This window comes from Hippocampus comes, unplaced genomic scaffold (assembly GCF_001891065.2).
Source record: "Hippocampus comes isolate QL1 unplaced genomic scaffold, H_comes_QL1_v1.1 scaffold32, whole genome shotgun sequence".
Taxonomy (NCBI): Eukaryota; Metazoa; Chordata; class Actinopteri; order Syngnathiformes; family Syngnathidae; genus Hippocampus; species Hippocampus comes.
The window spans coordinates 801,395-828,629 of NW_017806239.1; the positions used below are offsets into that span (position 1 = coordinate 801,395).

At 42.0% G+C, this 27,235-nt stretch overlaps 1 protein-coding gene across 3 annotated transcripts in view; it reads right to left on the reverse strand.

Moving 5' to 3' along the window:
• Nucleotides 1-27,235, reverse strand: part of ttll5 (tubulin tyrosine ligase-like family, member 5) — a 52,683-nt gene that overhangs the window by 18,163 nt on the left and 7,285 nt on the right. For all 3 annotated transcript variants that reach the window (XR_002166521.1, XM_019857376.1, XM_019857375.1), the window contains exons 10-27: nucleotides 27,032-27,133; nucleotides 26,630-26,721; nucleotides 26,444-26,551; nucleotides 18,311-18,392; nucleotides 18,033-18,094; nucleotides 13,287-13,378; nucleotides 12,210-12,302; nucleotides 12,017-12,108; nucleotides 11,551-11,613; nucleotides 10,831-10,979; nucleotides 10,275-10,530; nucleotides 9,290-9,407; nucleotides 8,637-8,783; nucleotides 8,461-8,552; nucleotides 8,254-8,381; nucleotides 7,445-7,939; nucleotides 6,364-6,551; nucleotides 4,454-4,569 (exon numbers count right to left, since the gene is read on the reverse strand). Coding sequence is in view for 2 of the 3 variants with exons in the window: in XM_019857376.1 (XP_019712935.1) it covers nucleotides 4,454-4,569; nucleotides 6,364-6,551; nucleotides 7,445-7,939; nucleotides 8,254-8,381; nucleotides 8,461-8,552; nucleotides 8,637-8,783; nucleotides 9,290-9,407; nucleotides 10,275-10,530; nucleotides 10,831-10,979; nucleotides 11,551-11,613; nucleotides 12,017-12,108; nucleotides 12,210-12,302; nucleotides 13,287-13,378; nucleotides 18,033-18,094; nucleotides 18,311-18,392; nucleotides 26,444-26,551; nucleotides 26,630-26,721; nucleotides 27,032-27,133 (2,475 nt within the window). In the remaining variant the exon portion in view is untranslated. The remainder of the gene's footprint in view (nucleotides 1-4,453; nucleotides 4,570-6,363; nucleotides 6,552-7,444; nucleotides 7,940-8,253; nucleotides 8,382-8,460; nucleotides 8,553-8,636; nucleotides 8,784-9,289; nucleotides 9,408-10,274; nucleotides 10,531-10,830; nucleotides 10,980-11,550; nucleotides 11,614-12,016; nucleotides 12,109-12,209; nucleotides 12,303-13,286; nucleotides 13,379-18,032; nucleotides 18,095-18,310; nucleotides 18,393-26,443; nucleotides 26,552-26,629; nucleotides 26,722-27,031; nucleotides 27,134-27,235) is intronic.

Consider the following 27,235-nt stretch of genomic DNA (forward strand, 5'->3'; position numbering starts at 1 on the left):
CACTCACCTACTAACTCACACGCATTCAAAATAGCCACAGTATCTCGAGATGAAAAAGTCAAGTATAGCAGTTCAATTAATTTTTGAATAACAATGTGTGATAGCTATCTTGTGTTGCTCAAGTGAAATATATTCCGGCCGTTGTGTGGCAAAAAGAAAACAAAACACCCCCGCCCCGCAATGCAGTTCTCAGATAACATAATAGGACCTATTTTACAACAAGTAGTGTGAAGGTCAGTTAAATTTTTTTTTTTTTTTTTTTTGGTCCTGGAAACAAAAGCTTGTCTGTGAGCATGTCAAGGTCAGCGGTCAGCAGACAAAACAAGAGCCCGTTCTTTGTTTACAGCAGTCATTTCTTTTAATGAGTTACATTGGACCACGGGAAGCTGCAGTGCCACTATTTTACTAGGCTATGGCCTGAGAATTTTGTCACGTCAACTACTAATTTTAGCTTGATCGTTGAGATGCGGGAACAAAAAAAAGGGTGTGGAGGTTGGGGGGGTGAGTGAAAAGAACAGCTCTTGCAAAATATCCAAGACTTCCTGCCTGACTCCCTGCCGTGCTCGCTATGCTTCATAATACGGTGATATAAGTTCTGGTCAAACAATACAGCAGTGTCAGTTGAGCACATGTGCGACATTAATCTCACTTAGTGTGAATGTGGGAAAATGGACAGTGTGGGATGACGTGCCACAGCATCCCAGAGTTGAGCCTGGCCAGGCCCCCCCCCTCCTTTCACTATAGTGGCGCTTGCTTAAGAAAGTGCATCTTTTACTAATTTAAAAGACAAACTATTATTGACAACAATCATGAAGTGCGGCCCTACATGCATGTAGTAACACAGCACGCTGAATAGCGTAAAACCACCCGCCCTCCCATTACAACATCTGGCTCTAATCAGTCGCGAAATAAAAACATCTTTTAAATTCAAAGGCGGAGAGGCATCAAGCCAATTTTGTGGAACTTTTGGTAAAAATGTTGAACTTCTTTTGATGGCAGACAGAGTCTTTTTATTAGTCGGGTTTGTTAGTTCAGCAAACTGGCCGATATAAAATTCTCTGGAATGTCCCGACAATATTCAACCAAGTCAAACAACAGTGTGACAAAGCACTGAGGCGAACTAAAAATACTGCATGCCCAGCGAGACAATAGTTTAGATGTCTGTTTCTGTGGCATGGGTGCTAAAACAACCAGAGACGATCAAACTTCTTAACATTACACAAGAGGACAACCACTGTTGATTTAATATTACCATCATCTTACTGGCCAACCATAATTGTCACATGTACAAAATAGAAGTATTTTCAAGGTGAAGTTAGACATATTGTATCGTAGTTTGGTGTGGTTGTCTCAGTGTTTCAAAAGGTACACAAAAAAACCATTCCGCAGAGCACTGAATCGAGGTCAAAACCTGTATGGGCCACGTGAAACACTTGCCGGAAATAATCCTAAAGTTTACAGTGGTTGTAATGGGACAAGCAGTGTTGTTTCCCAGCCAGCTGACGGCCTTTGCTATAGAAGAAGCCACTGTTGTGAATGCTGATGCAGCATACCTGCTGGATCCTGGCAGCGGCACTTCAAAGACCCACAACTGCTCTTTGGACCAGATCATAATTCACCCCTGTGGTTGCCTTAAGAGCCAGTGCGCTTAACGGTTTCAGTATGTTTGGCACAAACCCCCGGGCCGAGCATAGGGGGAGGGACTCAGGAAATTCTGAGAGGCAGAGAGGCGAAATCATCGTAATATCTGGACTAATATCTTATTTAAGCTTATTCGGAGCTGGATTTACTCAGCGGGAGGAAGCCAATGCGGAACCAAGGACATCCAACGTGACCTATTACAAAAACGCTATCTTTGTGCAAAACACCAACTTATACAGAGTGTGGTGTGAAATAGAAATGGTTACAAAAAAAAGTTCAAATTGGTCCAGCAAAATTTTCACTGGCCAGGTGTCAATATTTTCGACAGGGATAGTCACAGCTTGAGTTCCACAACAACAGCAACTTATTCCCTTACAGCCAACAGTAAGGAAAATGGTTGGGGGTCGGTCTATTCCCTGACGGATAGTTTGAACGGTCTGAGAGCGAAGGCAGGAGTCAAAACAACAATCTCCTTGATTAACTAGCAGCCACTTGACCCCCTGAGTCATGTCATTAGAGCAGTTTGCTTTGACTGGGGATCAAACCCAGGACATGTAAAGCAGATGTGATGACCACCACTACACGGTAGAACCTTCCCAAAATTCCAAAACACGCAAGGTTCTCTGGACGAGTTGTTCTGTTGCAATGCTCTTTTGAGATTTGATTTGTATATGACATGGAAGCCAAATTGAAGAACTTTCAAAAATTTTTTTTTTTCATTGCTCTTCGATCAAATGTAAAACCTCTCATTCGCTAAATGTTACCACTCAGTGTGAGCTAAATGGTTTCAATATTATGACTGAAGTGTTTGTATATGTGACATACTAAATAAAAGTAAAGTTAACGGCATTTATTAATTGAAACTATCGAAATCTAAATTTATCTACAGTGTCTTTAAATCATAAAACACAATTGGACGACAATGTGGCATTTTTACTACCTTGAAAAAGTGAATATAAAGATGAAGTGTCGTTCTTATTCTTTTCTTTGAGGGGAGGAGATCCACAGACATTCTAATAAAAAAGTAACAGCAAGCTATCTCTAATAGTAAAACAAAAACAAAAAAAGAAAAGAAACTCTCATTCATGATTTGTGCGGATAAAAGATTTTAAAAGGGAAGAGCCAAACATTCTTGGAATTCCCTCACAGGTCCAAAACTAAGGAAGTGCTGGACAGGAAAAACAGTCTGGATCGAGCAACATGATGAGGTTGAAACTCAAGTGATGAATGGTCAACTACTTTTCAGCATAGAGTCAATGAGACAGTGAGCAATATGAAATCATGTGCCCATCATTCGGGAACAGTGAAACATGATGACCTCCTGTCTGTCTGTCACTATTTAAGAAAATAGAGGGCAGGAAGTCTGCGGACTTCCTCCACTTTACGTAATCCTCGAGCAGCATTAAAGTGAGACAAAGACACGTTCGGATTAAGTGTCCATTGAAACTAGTCTGCTCGCAGGGCGGTGTCCACTCCAACATCATTACCCTGGCATTTTTCAATCTACAAGTCTGTGTAAAACCACTGAGAGAGACTTACGGTGCTATTGAGTGTGACCAAATACACTCATGGGCTCAAACATGCTCCAAGTGTCTGAAGTAAATCACACAAAAATGTCCTCAGGACAAGAATTTGGAGAAAGTGAACAATACTTGATAACTGAGCAGCTCCACTGTATCATTTTTCTCACCAGGACTGTGTACTTGATCTTTAAAATTTAAACGCTCAAATGAAACACTTCATAGGTTTTGGGCCTGGGAGACATAATTGGAAATTTAAAAAAAAAAAAAAAAAAAAGGAAAAAACAAGAAAGTTGAAACACCTAACAGTCTAAAGATAGATGTATTGTTTAGCTTTGCAATTAACACTAATGAGCATGTGATATTCATCATCTCCAGCTGTACTCATTAAGATGTATTTTGCTGATTTACAAAACAAATTAGGCTTAACATACAATATAAACACTTGCTTTCGGAATTTATTTTAAATTGGTTGTCTTGAAGTTGAATTTAAAAATGATTGAGGGGAAAAAAAAACTTGTAATTCCAGGGTGCACATACTATAAGTGGTGCGCAGGTGTGCATTTGCACCGAAAATGTTAAATGCCTCACCAGATTCGATTGTGTCAGTGGGCATTTGCATATCAAACGGTGGCATGCAAGAGGAGTTGAGGGGGGCTGCAGCCCCGGGCATCCACCTCCAATGCACAGACCCCAAGTCAGCCGGCACAATAATTGCTTTTGATGCCAACTTCAAAATAAAAGCCGAACAAGGCATTCATCTCCATCTTGTTGTGGCAGCTGACTTGATTTGACTGGCCTGACAGATTTCTACTGTGTACCAAACAAGAAACTGCCCGTGACAAGATGGCGGGCTTCACAGGCATTGTGTCTCATTGCGCTGCGGCTTCTATGATCCATTAAAATATGTCTCCATGTGAAAGTAATCGGAGGTGCAAAAACGATTGGGGACCGGGCTGCTGCCCCGGATAACTGGGTTAAATCAGCTGATTGCACCCTCTCATAAATTGCAAGTGAGGGCCATATGAGAAACTAAACTGGTTGTCAAGGGCCATAGCAATACGCTAACCTCCAATTTCTTTATATCTTTATTTATATTTATTTATACTTATATCGCAGTAAATGATAAGGGATATGTTGTTCCAATTAATCAATGAAAGTGAAAAACTGATGGAAAAAAAAACGATGAGCAATCACATGACAATGACACATCGACCCAATTCTTTATGTGCAGCCCTGAATATATCCTCACATTTAGTTAAGAGGATTTTAGAGCATTTCTTTGGACTTACTGGGTCCTGTTTCTAAGAGGATCAGTTGAGGGGTGGTCCAGCCCTGCGGCAGATGGGGTCAGCATCTTTGGACTCTCTCCATTTAACATCCGGCTCGCCAGGTTTAGCCTGGTCAGCTGTGGAGGGCAGAGAGAAGTTGAAAACATCCAACAATCCAAAACTACTTTATGTGTCATTTCTACCATATTTACAAAATCCGGGAACAAATGTCCTTCCCCGTGTTTCTGGTGCTCTCGAAGCAATATTAAAGGTCATGTAAAATTTACACACGGCACGTAGCCAACCTACTCGCTGCTCAGCACTAAATCCAGGTGGACCACTCCCTCTCCCCCCTTTAAAGGAGCAGATATCATGACTCGCTCGTCCAAATCTATTTACAAACTGATCAGCGCCTCAGTTCGGCGCTCTCCCTGGAAAACCTGAAACTGCACCACACGCTACTTACTGTGTTGTTTATTTGTTTCACTCGCCTCCTTTGGCACTAAAAGACCAAACATTGTGACGATGCCAAGTGTTTCAGGATGGAGGAAGCATGTCAGCTTTTCCACTACAACTAGCAGCGTGTCACCCAACTGTGGAAGCCTTTCACATTTACGTGGACTGGCTCATTATCACGCTGCCGCCACGGCCTCGCTCTACTCACATGACCGATTGTCAAGTTCATTACTCGAGCAACTGACTGACATCTTAGGGTAAGGCACACACAGTACGCGTTTTGTCTCCCATGATAAATTGAGAGGATCATTGCAGGGCTAATTATGCAAGGACTGGCCATCTAGCATAATTTATAATATGTTTTACAACAATTTAATCATCCCATGTATGCATTGCTGCGCAGGAGTGTAATTGTGCAACTGTTAATTGGATTTCAAGGGCAGACAGTTTTTTTTTTTTACTTCTATTTTTTTGTACAAAAACTTCCATGAGAGCGAGTAATCCAGATTTTTTATTTTTTTTTACTTCTGTTTTTTTGTACAAAAACTTCCATGAGAGCGAGTAATCACTAAGACCGGAGAAGGTTATGCAGTGTGTAAGAGGGATTTGTTCATGTTTACAAAGTTCTCCTTTTGCTTCAGCTAGTGATTTAATGACTTATAATCTGAGCCCTTAATAAGACTCAGCAGCACACAGGTCTGCTTTGCTCTGCAAAACAAATTGCTGCCATGTCCTCGACTCACTTCTCAAAGGGAAGACAGAAAACACCTTTCAGATCGACAGAATAACGCCAAAGCGGCTTAACTGCAGCCTGTGTGGTCTTGTGTCATCCAAAGAAACTCTGACAGAAAACATCCACCGAAGCAGACAAGCGGTAGGAGGAAGAGCAGCCGGAGGGGGTGTGAGCAAAGACCGATGGGCTTAACGCACCAACCGACCAGGATAATGGGGGAGAAGTTAGGTGAGGAGGCTGATGTGAAGCGTTGCTTCGTCACATTCCTGTATTTATAAGCATCAATTATCGCAAAATAGCAGCTTGTTGAGTATCAACAGAAATCACTCCCCCATGGTGCATCTGATAATGAGACCTCACACAGAGCAGAGACGTGATGCTCCGCTCAGCCAGTTTCAAACCCTGAACCAAAAGCCAACCCCCGCAAAAAGCCACAGCCGACAGGCAACCGAGAGGGAGGAAGGTGCGCTGCTCGCGGCTGCAGACCCTCCGGCTCCGACAGGTCTGCTGGAAGAGTGAGCAAACTAGATGACGCCGGTCAGCAGGGGGTCAGGAAAGAATTAAACATTGCCAAAGAGAAATATAAAAGACCTCACAGAGAGAGAACCTCCTGCAAATGGGCCACATTTGTCTTCCATCCATGAAACACTGTTTATTAACCCAACATACTGTACATTCTTATTTGAACATAGCCTAGCTCCAGGTGGGACCACTTTGTTAAGAAAGTTGCAAGTGAACTCACATGTCGTGTCAGGAGGTTGATGTGACTGGAGCCAGCAGTGTTGCGAGCAACCTGCTTGTCTGCCAGCTTCTGGAGGGCTGAGATGAAGGCCTGCTGGTTGGACTGGGCCTGGACAGTAAGAGAGTTCAACTCCCCGAAGCCTCCCTCAAAGTTTGACTTGAGCTTACTGGAACTGTACATTTTGGACACTGCAATACAGACAGAAGAAACGTGTGAGCATGGAAGAATTGAGGAAAAACAGGCCCTCGGTATAGCTGAAAAATGAACAAAAGCAACTTGTGTTTCTGTGTTTGTCAGCCTGTGCACGTTAGCAAGCGGGCTACTTTCTGGTTTACAAAGGCTGACGTAAAAATATGATCATGCACTTTTTTTGCTATTCTAGTGCAGATGGGAACACTCCTATCATGACTTAAACAGCAGAGAATAAATTTCTCAAACAGAGAGAGAGAGAGAGAGAGAGAGAGAGAGAGAGAGAGAGAGAGAGAGAGAGAGAGAGAGAGAGAGAGTGTGGCAACATGTTTGTCCCCGTTTGTCAGCGAGAACACTTCCTGCTTAAAAAAGAAAGACACACTATTCACTTGGAACAGACACATTTTCATTCTGGGGTTAGCTAGTTTAGAAACAGTGCCCTCCAAAATTATTGGCACTGCTGGTTAACATTTGTTACAAGCCTTCAATTTTCATTGCAGAAGCTGAAAATTGTAGACATGGTTACAGACACAAAATAAAGCACCCCCCCCCCCAAGGTCATCATAGATCCCAGACCTCAACCCCATCGAAAACCTGTGGAGTGAGCTCAAGCGGAGAGTGCAGATGAGAGGACACAGGTCGCTGGATGAGTCAGAAAGATTGTGCCAAGAGGAATAGTTGAAGATCCACCTTTCTGTCTTCTCCCATTTTGTGAAACAATAGAGGAGACGATTAGGTGCTGTTTTGTTGGCAAGAGGGGGTTGTGCAAATAATTAACATCATTACATGATTTGATGTCAATAAACTATCTCTTAAGATTTTTTTCTCATTGAACAAATTCACTTGAATTCACTCACTTTGGAAAAAAAAGCATGTGGACAGAAGCGTTTACCTTGCCCTGCAGATGTTGGTCGAGAGAGCTTCTGGCTATATATGTGAAGTGCGCTGGTAATGGAAGAAGCTGCTCCGGAGCTTGACGAGAGCGCTGTGGAAGATGGGATCTTCCAGAGAAGCTGGGTTGGGTGAGGGGTGTAAACAGGACCGGGTGTCTCAGTCTGGCGGAATTGAGACTTTGCCAATGATTGAGCATAGGATGGAGGTTGCGGGGGAAGTGGCGGAGGACGATGACGAGGCAAGGACGAAGGGCTGATGGAGCAGCTCTGTTGATTAATATGGGGGAAGTCTGAAGTCACGGGAACGCCCGAGCAACGTTGGGAAGAATGGACTTGTGGATGGATTTTTGCATGTCCAAATCCGGTCAGCTGGCCTTCAGACAAACAAACCGCGGGTTGACTTTCGGTGGCTTTGCTGTCTGTGTCACTGCTGACTTTTCCTGTGGAGGGCGTTGATTCTGACGAGCTGGAATCCTCTTTGGACACAGTCAGAGCTGTTCAAAAGAAGAAAGAATCCAGAGCTCCTTTATCACCAGTAAGCCATTCCATGGCTCTGACACACATTTGTTTTCTCCAAATGAGATCTACTCCTTTGAAAGTGACCCTCACTTCACCCTGGATGACTCAATCTTTTTTCCTTTATTTTTTTTTTTTTTTGGGGGGTGGGGTGGGGGTGTTACTGCTTGAAACAGCAAAATTCCTGTTTACTGTGCTTGAATGATTAAAATATCAAACATAAACCAGACCAAGCATAAGAGAAGTATGAAAAAACATGGATTGGACTCGCTTTTGGGAGTCTCACACTTGCCTGGCTCTTTGGAGGCATGTATTTCATGAAAGGCTTTTTTAACACGCCTGACTTTTGTACCGAGGAAGACGGTGGCTGATTTATTTTTCTGTGTGTAGAACGTCAGTACTTCCTCCAGATCACTTTCACTGAAAAAAAGGGGGAGAGAGAGATGCCGATTGCAATCGCTCCACTGAACACAGCAAGAAGGCTTGCCATTTGTCTAACCTCGCAGTTGTGATGTAGTCATGAAACACACTGGCGGCAACACACTTCTCCTCTGTACTGTTCTGCTGTTTTTTCACTAGATCCGCAGTTTCCTAAGAAGATAAGGAAGTACAACAGAAAAGAAATCGTACGATGTCTCCTGTGTTTCTGTGAAATGACACTCTGAGAATAGGCACCTTTTCGTAAGACTGGATAAACTCTCCGAGTTGGTGGGACAGGATGCGTCTGCGGTCTTGGACTGGTAGCTGGTGACTGGGCAAAACCACATTAACGTCTTGCTGGAGGTTACTGGCAGCCCTTCTCAGGAAGCGAACTACAAGCTCCTGTGCGCGCGCACGCACGCCCACACGCCCACACGCCCACACACACACACACACACACACACACACACACACACACACACACACACACACACACACACACACACACACGCAACAGATGCCAAGTATTATGAATGAGTGATGATTATAAGTATGAATACAATTCTGCTTTCACTTTCAAATCACTGTCGGGGATAGCCTTACAAATCAGACAAACATCACAAGGATGTTCCTAAAAGGTCTGAGGTTGCTGCTGATGAAGATAATGATGATACATGCCATAATTCCAGTCCGGCAACATAACTTTCCAATAAGGCAAATTTCTTGAGAGGCCCCATTTTCCTCCATGTCTTCAATTCAACCACAGCCAGGGTACAAATGAGTAATAATAAGGGGAAATCTGGCATATAATGTTGATACATCAATAGAAGACAATGTTCCATCCAGGGTACTGTATGACACTCCTGTTCATTGAGACTCAACTACTGAGATGTTTTGAATTGTTGTACCATTTGGTCATTGTCCTTGTCTGCCCAAGCTGGAATGCCTTTGACCCTGCTCTCTGCCAAAAGTCTTTTTTGAACCCGCTGTAGGTAACAGGAAAAGGTCATCCGGGCCTGCACTTTACTGGGGAGGAGACAAAAGACAGAAAGAAATTGCATTTTAGCATTAAAAACTCTTGAGTTTCCAACAAGATTTTGTCAATCGGGTGAAATCTGACCCAGCTATCGGATCAAATGTACAGTAATATTGCGTAATTAAAACAACATAATGGGACATCATATGGTGCCGTACCAATATGCTCTCAGGTTAAACAAGTAAAATAAAACAAAGACAGTGAAATGTTATGTCTGAAATTCACACCTTCATTGTTGTAAGCTTTTAGGGATCAAAAAAAGTGGGTATCAATTGTTCATACACATACAGTACATATATATATATATATATATATATATATATATATATATACATACACATACATACACACACACACACACACACACACACACATTTTTTTTTCCTAATCTGCAGATTAATCGATTATAGTTTTTTTTTTCTGCCAAATATCAGAATCGGCATCAGCCTCAAAAGATCCACATCAATCGGGTCCGCGGACAAACAGCCTCACACCTAAGTGTTAAAAAAATTGTGAAAATGGTGAATGGAAAAAAAGTTACATAAAACAAAAGTTCTCATTGAGTTGTCTATGTCCATCCCTAAAAGTTCAAAATAAGAGCAAGGAGCCAACAGATCCCAGTAAGTGGACACTCAACATTAGTGGTGTCACCAACTCTGCTCTTTTCCTGTGGTGCGATAAAAATAGCCCCATCAAAACATAAGCCTGCAGGTAAATATCGTGGCAATTTATGACTCCTCTCCTTTGGTGGGAGCAAACGTGCCCTTCATGTCAAATTGCAAGGAGGCTAGCGTGAGAAAATAAAGTGAGGGAGCATGATGAAGGAGTGTGAGCAGCCGCCTGGAACACACACTGACCTGATGTCCCACCCCTGCTGGAGGAAGTGAAGCAGGTTGACACGGGGCCTGCTGTTGCGTGCTGCTGCCTGCGAGCTGGATAGAGTGTCGCCGTGAGAGCTCTGCGCCGGTGAAGCCACTTGTTTTCTTTGCTCTGCTACCAAAACCTTGTGTGAGACTGGCTTGAGAATGTGTTTCGTCTCCTCTCTTTTCTCCCCTATGCAGTCCTCTCCCACCAGGCTACTGCTCTCCATCAGGGAGGCCTTGGATTCCTTCCCTGAGGTATGCAACATTGCAAGGGGAAGACATATGTCAGTTGCATCACCAAACTTTTGACGAAAATACACACACACACACACACACACACACACACACACACACACAAACACACACAGCACACTCAAAATAGGCTTTTTGTTTTTGCTGCAATGACATCAACTCATACAGAGCCACATTTGGCTAACCTTCGTGTGACACATGGGAATTTTTTTTATTTTTTTTATTGGAACCAAAAGTGCACTCCAGCCCACAGTTAGAGTGCAGTTTGCCGAGCTGAAGTAGCATACATCAGGCCTACCCCATTTTTTCTTTCCAGCAGCAGAGCGATGACTCAGGTGGTGCCGTCTCCTCTTACGAGCCTCCAGAGACGGCAGCTTCCTCTCATACTGGACGGCGTGGTAGCCATCAAGTGTGTCCATCTGCAGCTGCGCATTCCCGCACGCATTCCTTTGAGACAGAAGAAGACATGTCAACACAACCGTGGTGACAACAAAAATACCAATGATTTATATGGAAATTAGCATTTCCAAAAAGACGTTGCAGAGCAAACTCTGAGAAAGATTAGTAAGTTTGAGTCGTTTTTCCAGATGTTGACATGACTGACAGTGATGGTCCAAAGGAGAAAGGATAAATGTTAAATAACAGTCACCGAGGCATTAAAGCATTGAACGACCTCAAAAGGGAGACTCTTCCATGTGATGTCTGAAACAATCTTGAGAGGTTGCCAATAAATTAACGCCGTACCAACAACAAAGGCCACTGATTGAAAGAATGTTTGTGCATTTTCGTAACACATATTAATAAATGTTGTTCTACAGTCTCTCTCTTCCCCCGTCCCCAACCGATGCCACATAGACAGTGGGCACACTGGAAAAGTTGAGCGCACATCCTCTTCTCAGCTGTTCCTCTCACCTACCCAAGTGAAAGACAAAACAAACTCCATGCTGGAATCCAACTGCTTCCATAAACTGAAGGAGAGATCCAGCCCCCTGATCCTGACCACAATGGAAATGCTTACCTTCCATGGAAAAGTCTGTTTGCCAACATTGAGTTCAATGATGTCTTAGACTCCAGATATCCACTAAGAAATGGGAGATAATAGGCAAAACCAGAATGATCATAAAAGGCAAATGAGCTTCAATAGGGTAAAAGGAGGGAAGCAGAAGACGTTGTAAAACACATGTAGTGAAATAACCATGTATCTAATCAAGAGGTAAATCCTCAGATGGCAATATAACTGTTAGCCTAAAAATGGATTTCCTCTTCTAATAAAGGCTTTGATGGCATTTTAACATAAAGGAGTGGCTTGGGGGAGGGGAAGTGGGTGTACCTTTTTAAATATGTTGCAAGGTCTACTTTAAGGCAGTAATTTGAGCCTACTCATCTGAGGAAAGTATAATAACGGGTAACATAATGGACAGATGGGGATGTTGGAATTATAAATAATCGGGCTTCCCCCTACCCCCCATCTTGGCTCATCTTACCCATAGAGCTCCCATGTGTCTTCAGTAGGGAATATTCGAATGAAACCTCCTCTCCTCTCATATTCCTCCCTTGTCCTCCTCAGGACTTTGATCTACCACAGTGAAACGAAACAAAACACATGTTTTAAGACATGCAGGTCTTCCGAAAATGCTGCCTGAACATGTAACACACAGCACAACGACAGGGCTGTACCTGCTCAGCAGTCAAGCTCAGAACGTCGTCTCCTTCTGGCTTGTTTTTACACTCCACTATTTCACTGTTCGTGGCTACTGGGGACCTCTGCCACTATACAACCGAGGAACGAGGACACATCAACAATTACAATATCAACCATGTGCGGTATTGCAAATTAACACAAATACATTCTACACATATTCATATAAAGGCAGTTATTTTTCCCCCGCACTTTTGTTGCCTTCTCTTAACATGTACGACCAAGCAGCGATTGACAGCTTTGGCAAGGAGGTAGGAGTGGAGATCAGGACAGCGGAACAGCGCCCCAAAGGATCGCATTCAGAGAATGTCATCTAAATAGCAACAGGATTACTTTTAATTCATGTGACGTGACTAGGGGGAGGATGCAAAGGCAGCCAAGAAGTGAAAGGGCCTCAGCGCTCAATAAAAGGATCAACTGTTGCTCCAGTCAAAGTAAAGGAAGACGACAGGTTCGCTCAAGGCGGTCAGAGGTCTTCAACAACCTCTATGACAAGTCTGAGTTACAATCAGGCTTTTGGGTTTGTCACAGTGAGTCTAAAAAGAAAAGTTCAAAGCTTTTTAGCCAAGTGGTACGTTGTTGTATTTCAAACATTGACTTATGCTGGCCACTTTGCTAATGTAATGAGAAATCTCCTAAAATGCTGCATTAGAAAGCCACGCAGGCCATTTACCTGTCACAGTGAATAACAGCAAAAGAAACATAATCAAATCAGGAAAAGGGCAAAAGCAATTTCTTACCGGTAAGGCAGGAAACGTCAGGGAATTGCAAAGGGATAGAAGTAAAAGGGAATTAATATGGATGGGGGAGGAAAAGAAAACGTAAAGTGGCTGCGGGTGCAGTAAAAGCAACAGGTGGACAAAGTCAGCCATGGAAGGACGTCAGCAACACTGACATGGCGTGACCTTCACATTTCATCATGGCACCACGAAACAGTTATTGTGTGTCGACGCACTCACAGAAATAAAGTGCACGCGATGCTTGACATGACTGGTGAAAGTGGGAGTATGACTCAGTGCGCTTCTCCGGCGCTGGGTTGAAACGTGGCTCGGTACCTGTGTTCTTTGGGCAGGCTGCTTAAGGCCGGGGTCCAGGATGACTCGCTCCGAGCGGGGCTTCCTCATCAGGGGGTCCTGACACACCAAGCCTTTCGTGATAAAAAGGGCTGTTACATAACAATGACATTGTTTCTCAACTATTTGATTTGTGCTTTACTTCATATTGGCTTTGATCTTCGCTACTAGGACACAATCAAAACACAGTTTGCTACATACAAACCAACAGTAAATCTTCAGAGAAAAGGGAGGCTCTTCTGCTACTATGTTGATAATATGATAGAGGAGACTAACCATTTTGAAATGGAGAGCTTCTTCTTATGTACAATTATGAACTAGTTGGAAGCGCACTTCTGAAATATCAAATTTGTATACATTATTTTGATGTCGTTGCACTTCCTAACTTGTCTCCATCAACGCTGAGGTTTAGTCATGCACTACAATACTGACAAATGAACTACACAATTTTTCTTTGAAATGTTGACATTTCAAAATGTACTACACCACTGAAAGTGTGGTTGAATAGATGAATGGCAACAAAATAAAGTTAGATGCAGCTCATTGGGATTTTATTTTAGAACAGCAACATACAAAAATAGATGCATCGCAGTCGTGAGCAGGCCAGTGGGCTACTCATGTGGTACTCAAGGGCTATTCAACAGCTATTCAACTCCTCCTGATAGCAGGTGCTGAGTCGGGCTGCGAAGATGCGGAGCCAATCAGCTCGCGGGATAAATTCACTTGTGCTGTCATTGGTCGATGTCGCGCCGGGAACCAATCATGCGCATTGAATGACTGCCAGTTGTGTATACGGTACAGTACAGGCATGTACAAAACCGCTGAGTCATTCAGCACTTAATTTTCTTTTTTTTTTCTTTTTTCTTTTTTTTTTTGTTAATGAACACAGCATTTTGAAAAACAAAATGCAATGCACTGAAGCCACAATAAATGAACCGCGATGTAGCGAGGGATCACAGTATTAGGGGCCTTCCTCAAAGGACGGTCCTTTGCAGTTCTCAGGAATAAAGTTATGAGACACAAAACCCTCCACTCTCCAAGCCAATTCGTTGTGTACTTGAAGCACTACTCTTAAAACAAACAAACAAACAAACAAACAAAAAATAATAGTAGGGAATTGCATACAGACAACATTCAGTTCATTGACAACTGAGATCCAGCACAAGAGTTGTCTGAAAAATGCTGCCTTTATAAAGAACAGTACTGTACTAAGTTCCCACATACAGCACAACATATGTACAATATTGAGTAAGCGTGCGAAAATGGTACTCACTTGTGCTGTAGTCACAAGCTACTCTGTAAACCAGCACAGTGCAACTCAGCTTTTGGCTAGCGCTGGTCATTGCTAGCAATAAGCTTTTGGCCGTGTGTCAAACTTCTTTGAAACTGTGTTTTAAAATGTAACAAACTATGTGTATTTTCTGGGGCCATTTCTAAATAGAAAAAAAAAATTATTCTTCTTAACTTCTTATAAAATGGGTCGTGACTTTGCCACAACAGGAACATGCGGGTCCCAGGGTGACAACAGGGGAGGGAGGACCACTGCTTTAGCGTGTCCCACAAAACCATGATTAGTCCAACACATTTAGGTGCCATTGTGCTGCCAGCTACACAAAGGCAGAGCATTAATGCTAATGGAATGTAGTGACTAATTACACGTCTGAGGGGTAACCCGAGTATGTATTTTCAGACAGAATTGATTGGGATTTTTTGGTGCGTACATAATAGACGTGTTATGTTTTACAAGCCACTACTGATTTTCACTTGGCTTGGTGAAACGTCTCATTCCGAAAACAAGAGACAAGATGATTCCATCCTTTCATTAATGACCCGATTTCATTGCTTGAAGGCACGGCACCGTTGACTCATACTTTTGTATCGGAATGCACAAGCGCAAAGGCATTTTTCTCTCGAATACGATTAGGAGAGAACCACAGACGTATGAAACGAGTTTGATTGACACATACTAATAGGTAGGCTCTCCGTGCCCTGCTTTGGCTGGAATCAACAACATTCTCTAAAATGACGATAATGAGCTTTCAGATTGTCTGTGTCTGCAAGGGTTGTGGATGGAAAAATAAAATAAAATACAAACTCACGCACTGTCAATTATTAGGGGAGGAGACCTCTTGTTCAAACACATTCATACCTTGTTTACGCCACTTCGGGCTACTATTTGTTATGTCTACATGCTGAAGATTCATTTTGTTCTATTTTTAGGCAGATCCAGCCTGTCAGGACACACGATAGCGAGACGATCTGTGCATGACACACCACAAACCCACTGTAATTATCAGCAGTTAACGATGTTGGTTAGCAAATGGTCAGAAATGCGTCAGTGTATGTAAGATATTGCAGTTGTATTTCATTAAAAAGAAAACGGTGCATACCGTAAACAGCAAACACTCAATGACAAGCATCGCACCATGACTTCATCTCACAGCGGATCAACATCAATTTGATAGATTGGCACTTTTTACAGCCAATTCATCCAAGTGTCTCCACTGACACTGGCGCCTCAGTGAAGCTAATACTTGTGGTTTTGAGCGAAAGCGTCTCGAGAACGATGGATTGATTTCCATGAAATCGCCGCTTGTCTTACTGAGAGTGACTTATCATCAAGTCATGATCTTTATTTGTGATCTCTTGACGTGTTTGCTGGCAAGATTTTTGGTTCCAGGCCACAAAATTGACAACATACCCATCACCGCAGCTGTACTTTGTGTTCTGTGCTGTTTAGCAAATACAAACGGCCAGGATGAAGCTTCTTGAACAGATGAGGTTGTATTACAAGCTGTGCAAATGGAATGCGATCAATCACCAACGATCAACACAATCGCAAGTGTAATGTTTTTGCTTACTCGATACTCAAATGAGATAATTTGTGCAATCAACAAGCTCTCACGCGAATGCCCTGTAGTAAGATATCATTAAATTCGAGCTCAAGTCGCACAACAACGTCTCCTCCAGTTGCATGGCATACAACATGCCATGAACGTTCGTCATAAGAATAAACACAAGGAATCAGTTACATTTAAAATGTCAAAACTGGTTTAGAGTGCACTGACCCACAAGCGAGAGCATGTCTGCAATCATGCTGGCCTTTATCTTCAAATCCAAGGGGGCATCACTGCAAGTAAATGCAAGTTACGCAATTCAATGAAGATCAAGTGCAAAATCAAGGTGTCCTATTTTGGCGAAATAGCGTTACACTTGCATGACTCACAAATCCAATAACCGCATATTTTTGTTGAAAATTCCCAAAATTTTCGTTCGTGCTTGTTTGTAAAACAAATCCCGCTCAAACATCAAGTTCACGTCTGAGGGGTAACCCGAGTATGTATTTTCAGACAGAATTGATTGGGATTTTTTGGTGCGTACATAATAGACGTGTTATGTTTTACAAGCCACTACTGATTTTCACTTGGCTTGGTGAAACGTCTCATTCCGAAAACAAGAGACAAGATGATTCCATCCTTTCATTAATGACCCGATTTCATTGCTTGAAGGCACGGCACCGTTGACTCATACTTTTGTATCGGAATGCACAAGCGCAAAGGCATTTTTCTCTCGAATACGATTAGGAGAGAACCACAGACGTATGAAACGAGTTTGATTGACACATACTAATAGGTAGGCTCTCCGTGCCCTGCTTTGGCTGGAATCAACAACATTCTCTAAAATGACGATAATGAGCTTTCAGATTGTCTGTGTCTGCAAGGGTTGTGGATGGAAAAATAAAATAAAATACAAACTCACGCACTGTCAATTATTAGGGGAGGAGACCTCTTGTTCAAACACATTCATACCTTGTTTACGCCACTTCGGGCTACTATTTGTTATGTCTACATGCTGAAGATTCATTTTGTTCTATTTTTAGGCAGATCCAGCCTGTCAGGACACACGATAGCGAGACGATCTGTGCATGACACACCACAAACCCACTGTAATTATCAGCAGTTAACGATGTTGGTTAGCAAATGGTCAGAAATGCGTCAGTGTATGTAAGATATTGCAGTTGTATTTCATTAAAAAGAAAACGGTGCATACCGTAAACAGCAAACACTCAATGACAAGCATCGCACCATGACTTCATCTCACAGCGGATCAACATCAATTTGATAGATTGGCACTTTTTACAGCCAATTCATCCAAGTGTCTCCACTGACACTGGCGCCTCAGTGAAGCTAATACTTGTGGTTTTGAGCGAAAGCGTCTCGAGAACGATGGATTGATTTCCATGAAATCGCCGCTTGTCTTACTGAGAGTGACTTATCATCAAGTCATGATCTTTATTTGTGATCTCTTGACGTGTTTGCTGGCAAGATTTTTGGTTCCAGGCCACAAAATTGACAACATACCCATCACCGCAGCTGTACTTTGTGTTCTGTGCTGTTTAGCAAATACAAACGGCCAGGATGAAGCTTCTTGAACAGATGAGGTTGTATTACAAGCTGTGCAAATGGAATGCGATCAATCACCAACGATCAACACAATCGCAAGTGTAATGTTTTTGCTTACTCGATACTCAAATGAGATAATTTGTGCAATCAACAAGCTCTCACGCGAATGCCCTGTAGTAAGATATCATTAAATTCGAGCTCAAGTCGCACAACAACGTCTCCTCCAGTTGCATGGCATACAACATGCCATGAACGTTCTTCATAAGAATAAACACAAGGAATCAGTTACATTTAAAATGTCAAAACTGGTTTAGAGTGCACTGACCCACAAGCGAGAGCATGTCTGCAATCATGCTGGCCTTTATCTTCAAATCCAAGGGGGCATCACTGCAAGTAAATGCAAGTTACGCAATTCAATGAAGATCAAGTGCAAAATCAAGGTGTCCTATTTTGGCGAAATAGCGTTACACTTGCATGACTCACAAATCCAATAACCGCATATTTTTGTTGAAAATTCCCAAAATTTTCGTTCGTGCTTGTTTGTAAAACAAATCCCGCTCAAACATCAAGTTCAAGGCGCACACTTTGGAAAGTGTCACTCACCAAGCCAAGGATGGAGAAAGGTTCACCTCCAACAACCACGGTTTCAGGTTGGCGTCGATGAGCACATCAAATCCGTAAAGTTCTACAAAGAGAAAGTCGTAACGAATCAAAAGCTTTTCCCCACGCCCTTGGAAAGTCAGCAAAAGCAAGGCCCTATCGCCGCAAATAAAATCTGAGGAGTATCAAAGTCGCGAGCGTTTCCAGAGGTTTATCAGAGCCCCATTATGTGGCATTTGGCAACATGGCCAATGTGTCTCTGCTATGGATTACGTGCACGTTACAGACTCAGTCACTCAAAAGAAAACACTCATCCAGCGCTGCTACTGAGGGCTTGGCTCTACGACGTGGACTAAGTGCATACACATTTCATCGGCCGTTAAATGCTTATGTAAGGCAGGGGATCAAAAACAAACCGTGGTCGTGAAGAGTTTTGTAGATACAGTCAAAAAATGTCCTCATAGCTGGGAACAATATGTCCGTCTACATCTTGTCAGAACTCATTAACAAGAAGAGCAGCGCCCAAGAGGAGCTTGCCCTCATCATTAAATTTACTATCTTGTCCATCTGGGGAGAGCCAGTTTTCCCTCTTGTTTCCCACACTGATACTCGCTGCAGTGTCAGTGTCCCCCCTTTGAATACGTATCCCTTAAACATGTGTGGACCGCTCTGGGGAGTGTCACAGTGGACCCAACTGAAACAGTGCAGGGAAAACACACTATTCTACAAAGCTCGGCTGAAATTTAAGAGAAAGGAAAAAAAAAAACAAGACATTAATGGAACTTCAAAAGAACAGACTGTGTTGAGAACAGACTCGGGGGGATGGAGGTTTCAAGGTCGCCACAACTTGTGTTGCTTGTTCAAGCATCTCAGCTCAGTGCCAGTGTTAAACACACCAGAGACTGCGGGACAGCGAGTGATGACTTGCACTTCATAATAGAAGTCAGAGCAGTTTTCGTGAACAGGTTTAGTTGCTTTTTTTCTTTTTTCTTTTTTTTTAAATGTGTTTAAAAATCCTTGCCAATATACAGATGGAAAACATCTGTAAGGTCACTGAACCACTTGATGACTAGTAAGTGTTTCAATCAAAACACCTCGGACCTCTCCAGTAGAAAATAACGGCCTTATGTTTTTTTTATTTTATTTATTTATTGATTGATACATATATTTTTGGGTGGTGGGGTGGGGGCGGCATTATATTAATGCCTATGAGTTAGCTGCAATCATCACAACACAAAGCTTAGAGTGGCATTTAATCCCGTTAGGAATTCTCCAGAGACTTTATGACGGCTAAATGTAGCTCAATGCAGCACAACTCCTCCGGGCATCATCGGTCTAAGCAATGCAACGCTGGCATCAAAGCCAAAGTTCAGAGAGCAATCTCCCCATAAGCAAGAGATTTATCATTCATTCTCCCCGCTGTCCATCAAGGAGATTTAGTCAACTGTCCATTCCGACTTAAACTGCTCCACTACTTTTCTCACTGTGCCATCTCTATTCATGATATTAAACTGGTTGTATATGAAAAATGTGGCAGAATCACAAGGCTGCAGCTTTTAGAACTAAATATTTTATATTTGTGATAGAACAGATCAAATTTTGCCATCTTCCTCAAAGCCAAAATCTGCACAAGTTGAGTTTTTATAAACATCTGTGGATGGACAAGACCCCACTACTTAGCACAGGCAGGATTTTCTTTTCCACTTAGCAGGCTTATTCCTTTTTCTTTTTCTTTTAAAGTCAAAACACACAGATTAAAAAGAGTGGGTGTGTGCCCCGAGGGCACCACATATTAGTCTTGGGGAGCAGACCATTGGTTGACTGTTTTGAGAGTCTGGAGAGCCTCATTGGTGGCACCACAACAACAAGGGGAAAATGGGGAGGTGTTAAACCACCTCACAGCCCCCGACAAGCTGACTCCATGTGCCGCGCATTTTTCCCCCCAATTAGGAGCAGACGCCACGCCTGCGTGACCCACGAGCCCGCTGAGCCACTCACAGCCAAACACGTCGATTCTGCGGCTGTTAAACGGGCCTGCGTCAAGCACCACAGACAAGGAGAGGAGAGGCGGCGAACACCCGCAACAGGCCCGTTACAGAGGGAGGGAAAGAGACAACCGCGATAGAGAAAAAGGGATGATGAAGAGCTTTTTTATTATTATTATTATTGGATAGGCACTGTTGGAAACTTTACCACAAGAGACAAAACACCCCCCCTCCCCCGAAACAAAAAAAAAAGATGAATCCCCACCCCTGGCTGTGCAGTCACAATCAGAACCACAATAAAACAAAGCATCTTCTTCACTGAAGTAGTCTTGCATCACCATGTGATAAACGATTGCTGCTTTCTCATGAAAGCACTGTCAAAGTCTAAATTAACAGCCGTCGGCCATATTAGGATAGTTGGGTCTGATCTTGGTCAGCGCTCGTGTCATCACAGCCAAGAAAACGTGGGAGTGTCTGACCAATGTAAAACCAAGAGACAGGCGATCCGACCACACTAGGCACTTAATGAGGGACGCTCGGTGGAACACAGGGCCAGTAAGTGGAATGTTTTGTGTGTAACAAAATAGGGCTTTGGCTTGGCTAATCAGATCTTAGTCAAAACATCTCGTAATCAGCATCCCTCAGCAAAAAAAAAAAAAAAAAAAAAAAAAAAAGGCTGTCCATTAATCACACAGCAGTGGCGAGGAGCGTCATGGGTGGCATTTTCCACTCGCCACTGACACACATGTCCCACACGCACGCAATTCTTAGCAATGTCAAACGAAAAACCTGTTGTTTTTATTTCGGCCCACATGAAACACTCTAGCGCTATAAAAAGATTTTGTTCCAGAATTTCCTCCCAGATACACAGTACCAATTGAGCAAGGGGAAGAAATCCTTTTTCAAAACAGTAAACATTGCATTGAAGCCATTAATAGACATTAAAATGTCAGGAAGCAATTTGTAATAAATTAATATTACAATGTTCTTCATAGTCTTGCATGGCTCTGTTCCAGACAAGCCAGGGAGTGTGTAAAAAAAAAAAAAAAAAAAAATGAACACCAAGTGCTTGTACAAGAACCTCCATTGCCTGCCTGCACACATTTGTATGCATGCATTTGCTGCCATATGCTGATGCCTCCACCTGCTTCAAAGCATATTGCAGCTGTCAGTTCAAAGATGAATGCTCGTGGGGGCTGCCAAGGTAGAAAGTTAAGAGAATGTAGAAGGCTTTTTTGACTGAAAGACTGTCTTGGAGAATAGAATTTCTCAAACACAAGAGCTGACCAGTGTTTTTCAGTCTGGAGCAGAAAATGCTTGAGTGAACACTTGCGCACTCGTGTCCATGGCTTTCAATCTATACTGTACTTTCTGTGTATCTGTCAAACAGCAAATAATCTGTGATGTCTCAAACATCATTCGTTATTTTACCGTACATCACGGATGGGCCACTGGCAATCCGCAGGCCACATGCGGCCCAAAACTACACTCTGGGTGGCAACTTGATTAATTGTTTCCGCCCCCCAAAAATCGATTTCATTTTTTCCCCAACAAACCCCCAAAAATTCTAAGAAAATTGCTGATAACCACTGAATATATTTGTCCTTCAAAAAAAAAAATCTAGTGAGATATTGGGGAAATAATTCTGGTAAAAATGAGAAAAATCCAAAATGGGGAAAAAAATTTAAAAAGAAAAGAAAAAGAAAAAAGTGCCCAACCTGCAAATATCTAGGGATTGGCTGTAGTTTATAAGATGTAATATCATTAATCACCACTAGATGGTAGACCTAATTTACTTTCACTTAAGTGGTCTCATAGCACACTATAACACAATGTGAGTAGGCCTAATTATCATTTGCTGATTTGGAATGACAATGCAGGACAAACATAGTATCTCAATAATAGTAACATTTTGACTGACTTGATTTTTCTGACGAAAATGTGCAAAATGAGTAGTTGCTCTTAATGTTGGTATCTTGTTCAGCAGTTTTTTGCCGTCCTTCGACAGTAATTTTTATCCGAGAGCTCTTCGCACTGGAAACAAAGTACGGAAATTATTTTGTTGTTTGCTTCAAGCACTTTGTGGTTGAGTTAGGAAAGTGGATCTTTCATACTTTATATGTGTTGAAAAATATATGATTAAAAATGACATATCACGAACACATATTTTGCACTTACGCATGTATTTTGTCCATATCTAAATAATGGAAAAATTGCATTTTTGGCATAAATCGGGCCCCCCTCCAGCATTTAAGTTCACCCATCCCTGCTGTATGTGCACCTAACAATGACAATAAGGTGTTGTATTCTAATATCATGGATTATCACCTTGGTCGCTGCGCCCCCCCCCACCCCCCCCATTTTAACAACATGATTACAGAGAGTTACTCATAATGAGGGCGGTCCCACCGTATCATCAGTGTCTGTTTTTAGGAAACATAATCGTGTAGGCAAGACTGCTAGTACTTTGACTTGCTTGAGGCAATCTAAATCAAACAGAATGACACTGAACTCAAAAATAAGGGATAATTGGTGTCTTCGGAACAAATTCCTACAGTTTTCAGCTACATATGGTAGATATTCTGTATGTCCATACATGTCTGTGCATCTCTAAAATGTGCAGCTTGTGCAAAGCCATTACTGAGTTGCTATTTGAATGCTGAACTAGTCAGCTGTTCGCGCAAACAGTAAAAAGTTTTATTCTTCTTTTTCTTGTTTTAAGGGTACGTATTGTCCTTGTCATTTCTCAATGTGTTCAAACCGAGTCAAAGAACAAGCTGTGCAGCTCAGTCAGGACTTTTGCTCAATCCAAACACTTTTTGGCTCTGAAATAGGGTGAGTTCTTAAAAGCAAAACTGCATGAAAAAGCAAACTTTCCTTTCAGTCACAGATCCAAAGCGCTGCATCAGCTGTTAGGTAGCACGCACGAGGGCCCGGCTGGAGCTCAGTAAACCATTTGGAAGCTCATACCCGCATGGTCATCCGTCACACCTTGGCGTGCAGATGACATCTTGATGCAGATGTGGTTTTGTACATACAAAAAAATCCACGTTGGCGCAGCAGCCCACAACCAGGATGAAGCAATGATTAATATGTGTCCAGAAGTCAACTTTTCAGAGTCCCTTATTTTTGTAAGAGGCGGGCAGCGCTGAAGGGAGGAGAGGTACTATCATAAACATGAATAGAGACTTAGTCAACACACCCACCATTATCTCTCATAACTTACTTCATGCATGCCTTTATAAAGAGTGAGGGGAGTGGTCATGTGTGTGAGAAATCTCGAGTGACTAGAAAGTGATCATAAGACATTGTCAGACAATATTACTTGACATACGTGGTGACCTTTCTGATGATTTTTTACTCTAGCTACATTTAAAAACAGACATGTGTACCTTTCTACTTCTTTCTCAAAATAAGATTGTGACTTTTCTCAACCTCTCCAGATCAGATGACAACACAACGTAAAAAAAGACATCAATAGAGGGAGGTAAAATTCAACCGTAGTTGAGATCCTGGCCGATTGAGGTTTTTGGGTCTTGCAAGGTGAAAATAAAACAGGGACAGCAGTGAAATGCAGGAAGATAACCCAGGGAGCATTACCAATTATATATTCCCCGAACATGACCTTATTTCAGAGAATTGTTTGATGTAGTGCACTACGTGGCGAATACAAATCACAAAAGTCTAACACATAACAAAGTATATATTTTTTTAATTATCATTAGCTAATTTTGATATATACATATATACTGTATGTATATTTTTAATACATCATATATTATATACGGTATTATATATAAAAAAAAATTTTTTTCATTTTTTTCTTTTCTACCCCCCCCCCAATTTTGCTGCTGTAGACTGCAAATTTCCCCACTGTGGGACAAATAAAGGTTATCTTATATATATATATTTTCGAAAGAAAAAAAGTCGATAAGAATACCGTTAAGGGAGCGGATCTATAAGCTGTATCGTTAAGAGTAGTAGTATCATTAAAATATTAACGATACCCATCTCTACGCATGTTGATCAAAGCCTTTCACTGCCGATGTAAAAAAAAAAAAAAGATCATATTGAAAGGCTCCTTAAAGGTGTTTCATCCACTGCAAATCGTCTCTTGATTAGCTCAACAGCAAATATTCTCACCTTTCTGTAGTCCTTCAGGAAGCATACGACTATCTTTTTAAATCCAAATACAGTATGTCATTTGCAAACATCTGCTTTTAATTAGGAAAACAATGGTCAACACTTTTCACTATTTTCTGACATGTTGTAGTTTAAAAGAGCAACTGAAGCACAGTATGCGTGCATTTTCTGCACTGTCAATTTGAAACGTTCCTTTTGTATAACAAGGATGCAAATTTGGAAAGAATGTTTCTATCAAATGTGTAAATGTGATTCATCGATTAATCGTTAGTGAGCAGCTCTAAAATTGAAAAAATGTCCAGCTAATTCGTGTGATCGGCATTGGACTCACTCGTGGATAATCTGTATTGAAATCATCAGCATAAAACCCCAATCAGAACACCCTTACTTGGAAAGCTCTGCAAGCACAAACTGTTATGTCATCTGACATTTCCACCGGAAACGCTGTTGCACGCTGCAGTGCATGAGATCCATTTGTTGTTGTACTTAAACCCTGAAACCAAATTGCTGTCATGCCTCTCACCACACGTTACCTAAACTCAACGATCATCTTAAATGTTTTTTTAACTTGTTCTTTGGCTTTTCAGAAAACATATTCCAAAATGTCATCAACATGAAGAAAGCCAAAACGTGATAACCATAGAACTGAAAATTGAACTTTTATGACGTAACAACGCACCACACGTCTCTGTACTGACTGCTCAGTCATATGCCTGAACCACCATTCAAATTTTGACGGCTGGTAATGACCACAGAACCGGAAATAGAAATCAATCCTCCCACTACTTCTATCAAAGATGACTTTACATTGCACTATTAGCAGTAGTTAACTTGCTCTCCACTTGTCCGGTGGTTAAAAATGCTCAAATGTGCCCGTAAAGTTAATAAATGTTTTATGATGGCACAGATTATGTGTATAAAGAGTGTCCACAAAGTCTCTTTACAATTTAATCCCCACTTTATAGTGTGGAAACTATCCAACCCACTATTTTTTATTATGCTCATTCAGGTCGCAGGTGATTTGGAGTCAGCTGCCTTTGGGCGTAAGGTGCGGTAAACCCAGGGATGGCCGGGGCCGATCACAAGGGCTGGTGGAAGCGAATGGTGACCCCATATAAAGGTGCACCATACAAGGCAAATATAATCTACACCCTTTTTTCCCCCTTCTTCAATTTGTAACATGTGCCGGTTTTAAACCCCCCCGTTACGTTCTCCAGAGGCGTTACAGACAGTGGGTATTATACCTCTTCACATACCTGTTCAAATGACAAGTTTTTGTGGTCTAAAATACAAGAGAGCGAATGATACTTTATTTGGGGATAATTATGAGAGGCATTTTAAATGGTGGCAGGTGAGTGCTGAGCCCCATTGTAATTTAATGTAATGAGGATGTGCAATTTTGCTACCACATTACGCCACCATTTTTTTCTCTCTCCCCAAAACGGATGTTTGACTAATCTTCCAAGGCTGAAGAGGTAATGCCACTCTGCAAGGGAAGATTTATAATGTTTCGGGTGTTGTCCCACCTCTTTCTCTTGTGCCGGTGAGAGTGCGAGTGTGAGCGGTGTCTGTCCTTGTGTCGATGCCTCCTCTCTCGCTCCCGGTCCCCGACACACACACACACACACACATTTTTTTTTTCTCCAGTTGTCCGTTCACAACATTAGTAAAGCAATTGGAGCGCATTGTTTAGCTAGCATAAAAGTTGAGCCAACACAAGCAAGCTCAACGTGATTCTTTTTTCTTTTTCTTTGTACGAGCATAACGCAAGGGACGCAAGGTAATAAAAGAGGGAAAGTATTTTTTGGGTCGGATGAAAATGGGTATTGTATGTCACTGACAGTAAAAATTCATTTCTATTTGTACATACGTATCTGTATTTCTGCTTTAGCACAGAGTGTGAGTACCTTTGCCACATCTGTTCAAAAGCATATTCTGCCAAGTCAAACATTACTTGGCATTTGTTCCACTTTCTGTCACTTGCGTTTTTAGACAAGGATATGAATACCAAAGCAGTTGGTCGGGTGGGGAACGAATGTCTTGCAGGCCGCGGCGATCTGTGTCTGAGCACTGAGCACAGCTTTGATGATCACATCCTCTACCTGTCTCATTAACACTGGGGCGAGGGGGGAAATGAAGAGACACATTAGAGGACATCATCGCGGAATGGAGACAATAAAATGCGGGAACTCACATATGGTGTTCTTTCCCTCCTCCCTCAAGTAGCGCAACACTGCACTCATACTCCACTTGTTTCCATAGTCCTCAACCTCTGGGTCATCACAACTGTAAATGGAAGAGGTGCTCTTACAATGAATGAATATAAAACAGGGTTTGGTAACAAACTGCAGCATCTCAATGTTGTTAAAAGTAAAAACAAGTTGCAAATGTGGTCCAGGTTTTAGTCAGAAACACGATGTAGACATCGACACACACAATTTGCTTTTACAGAACATATACAAGGATGTTGCTGGCCAAATCTGGCCCCCTTGAGTTTGACACCTGTGGTATGGACTAACCCCTGTTTGATTAAAGAAAAAAATTCCAGTACTTGATACTTTTGACCACATAAAAGGGAAGTTCAGAAGAGGATTACCTGACGTAATCGCTGCTCTTTTTGTTCACACTGTAGTTGGTGAGATGCATGAAGGTGTTCTTAATATTCTTTGGAGTCCTGTCATACTTGACAGTGGCAAATCTGAGGATAGATAGAAGCTACTTATGCCACCAAAAATAAATAAATAAATTATAATTTGCCCCAAAAAATATTCATCACATTTCTCTAAACGATGAACTGACA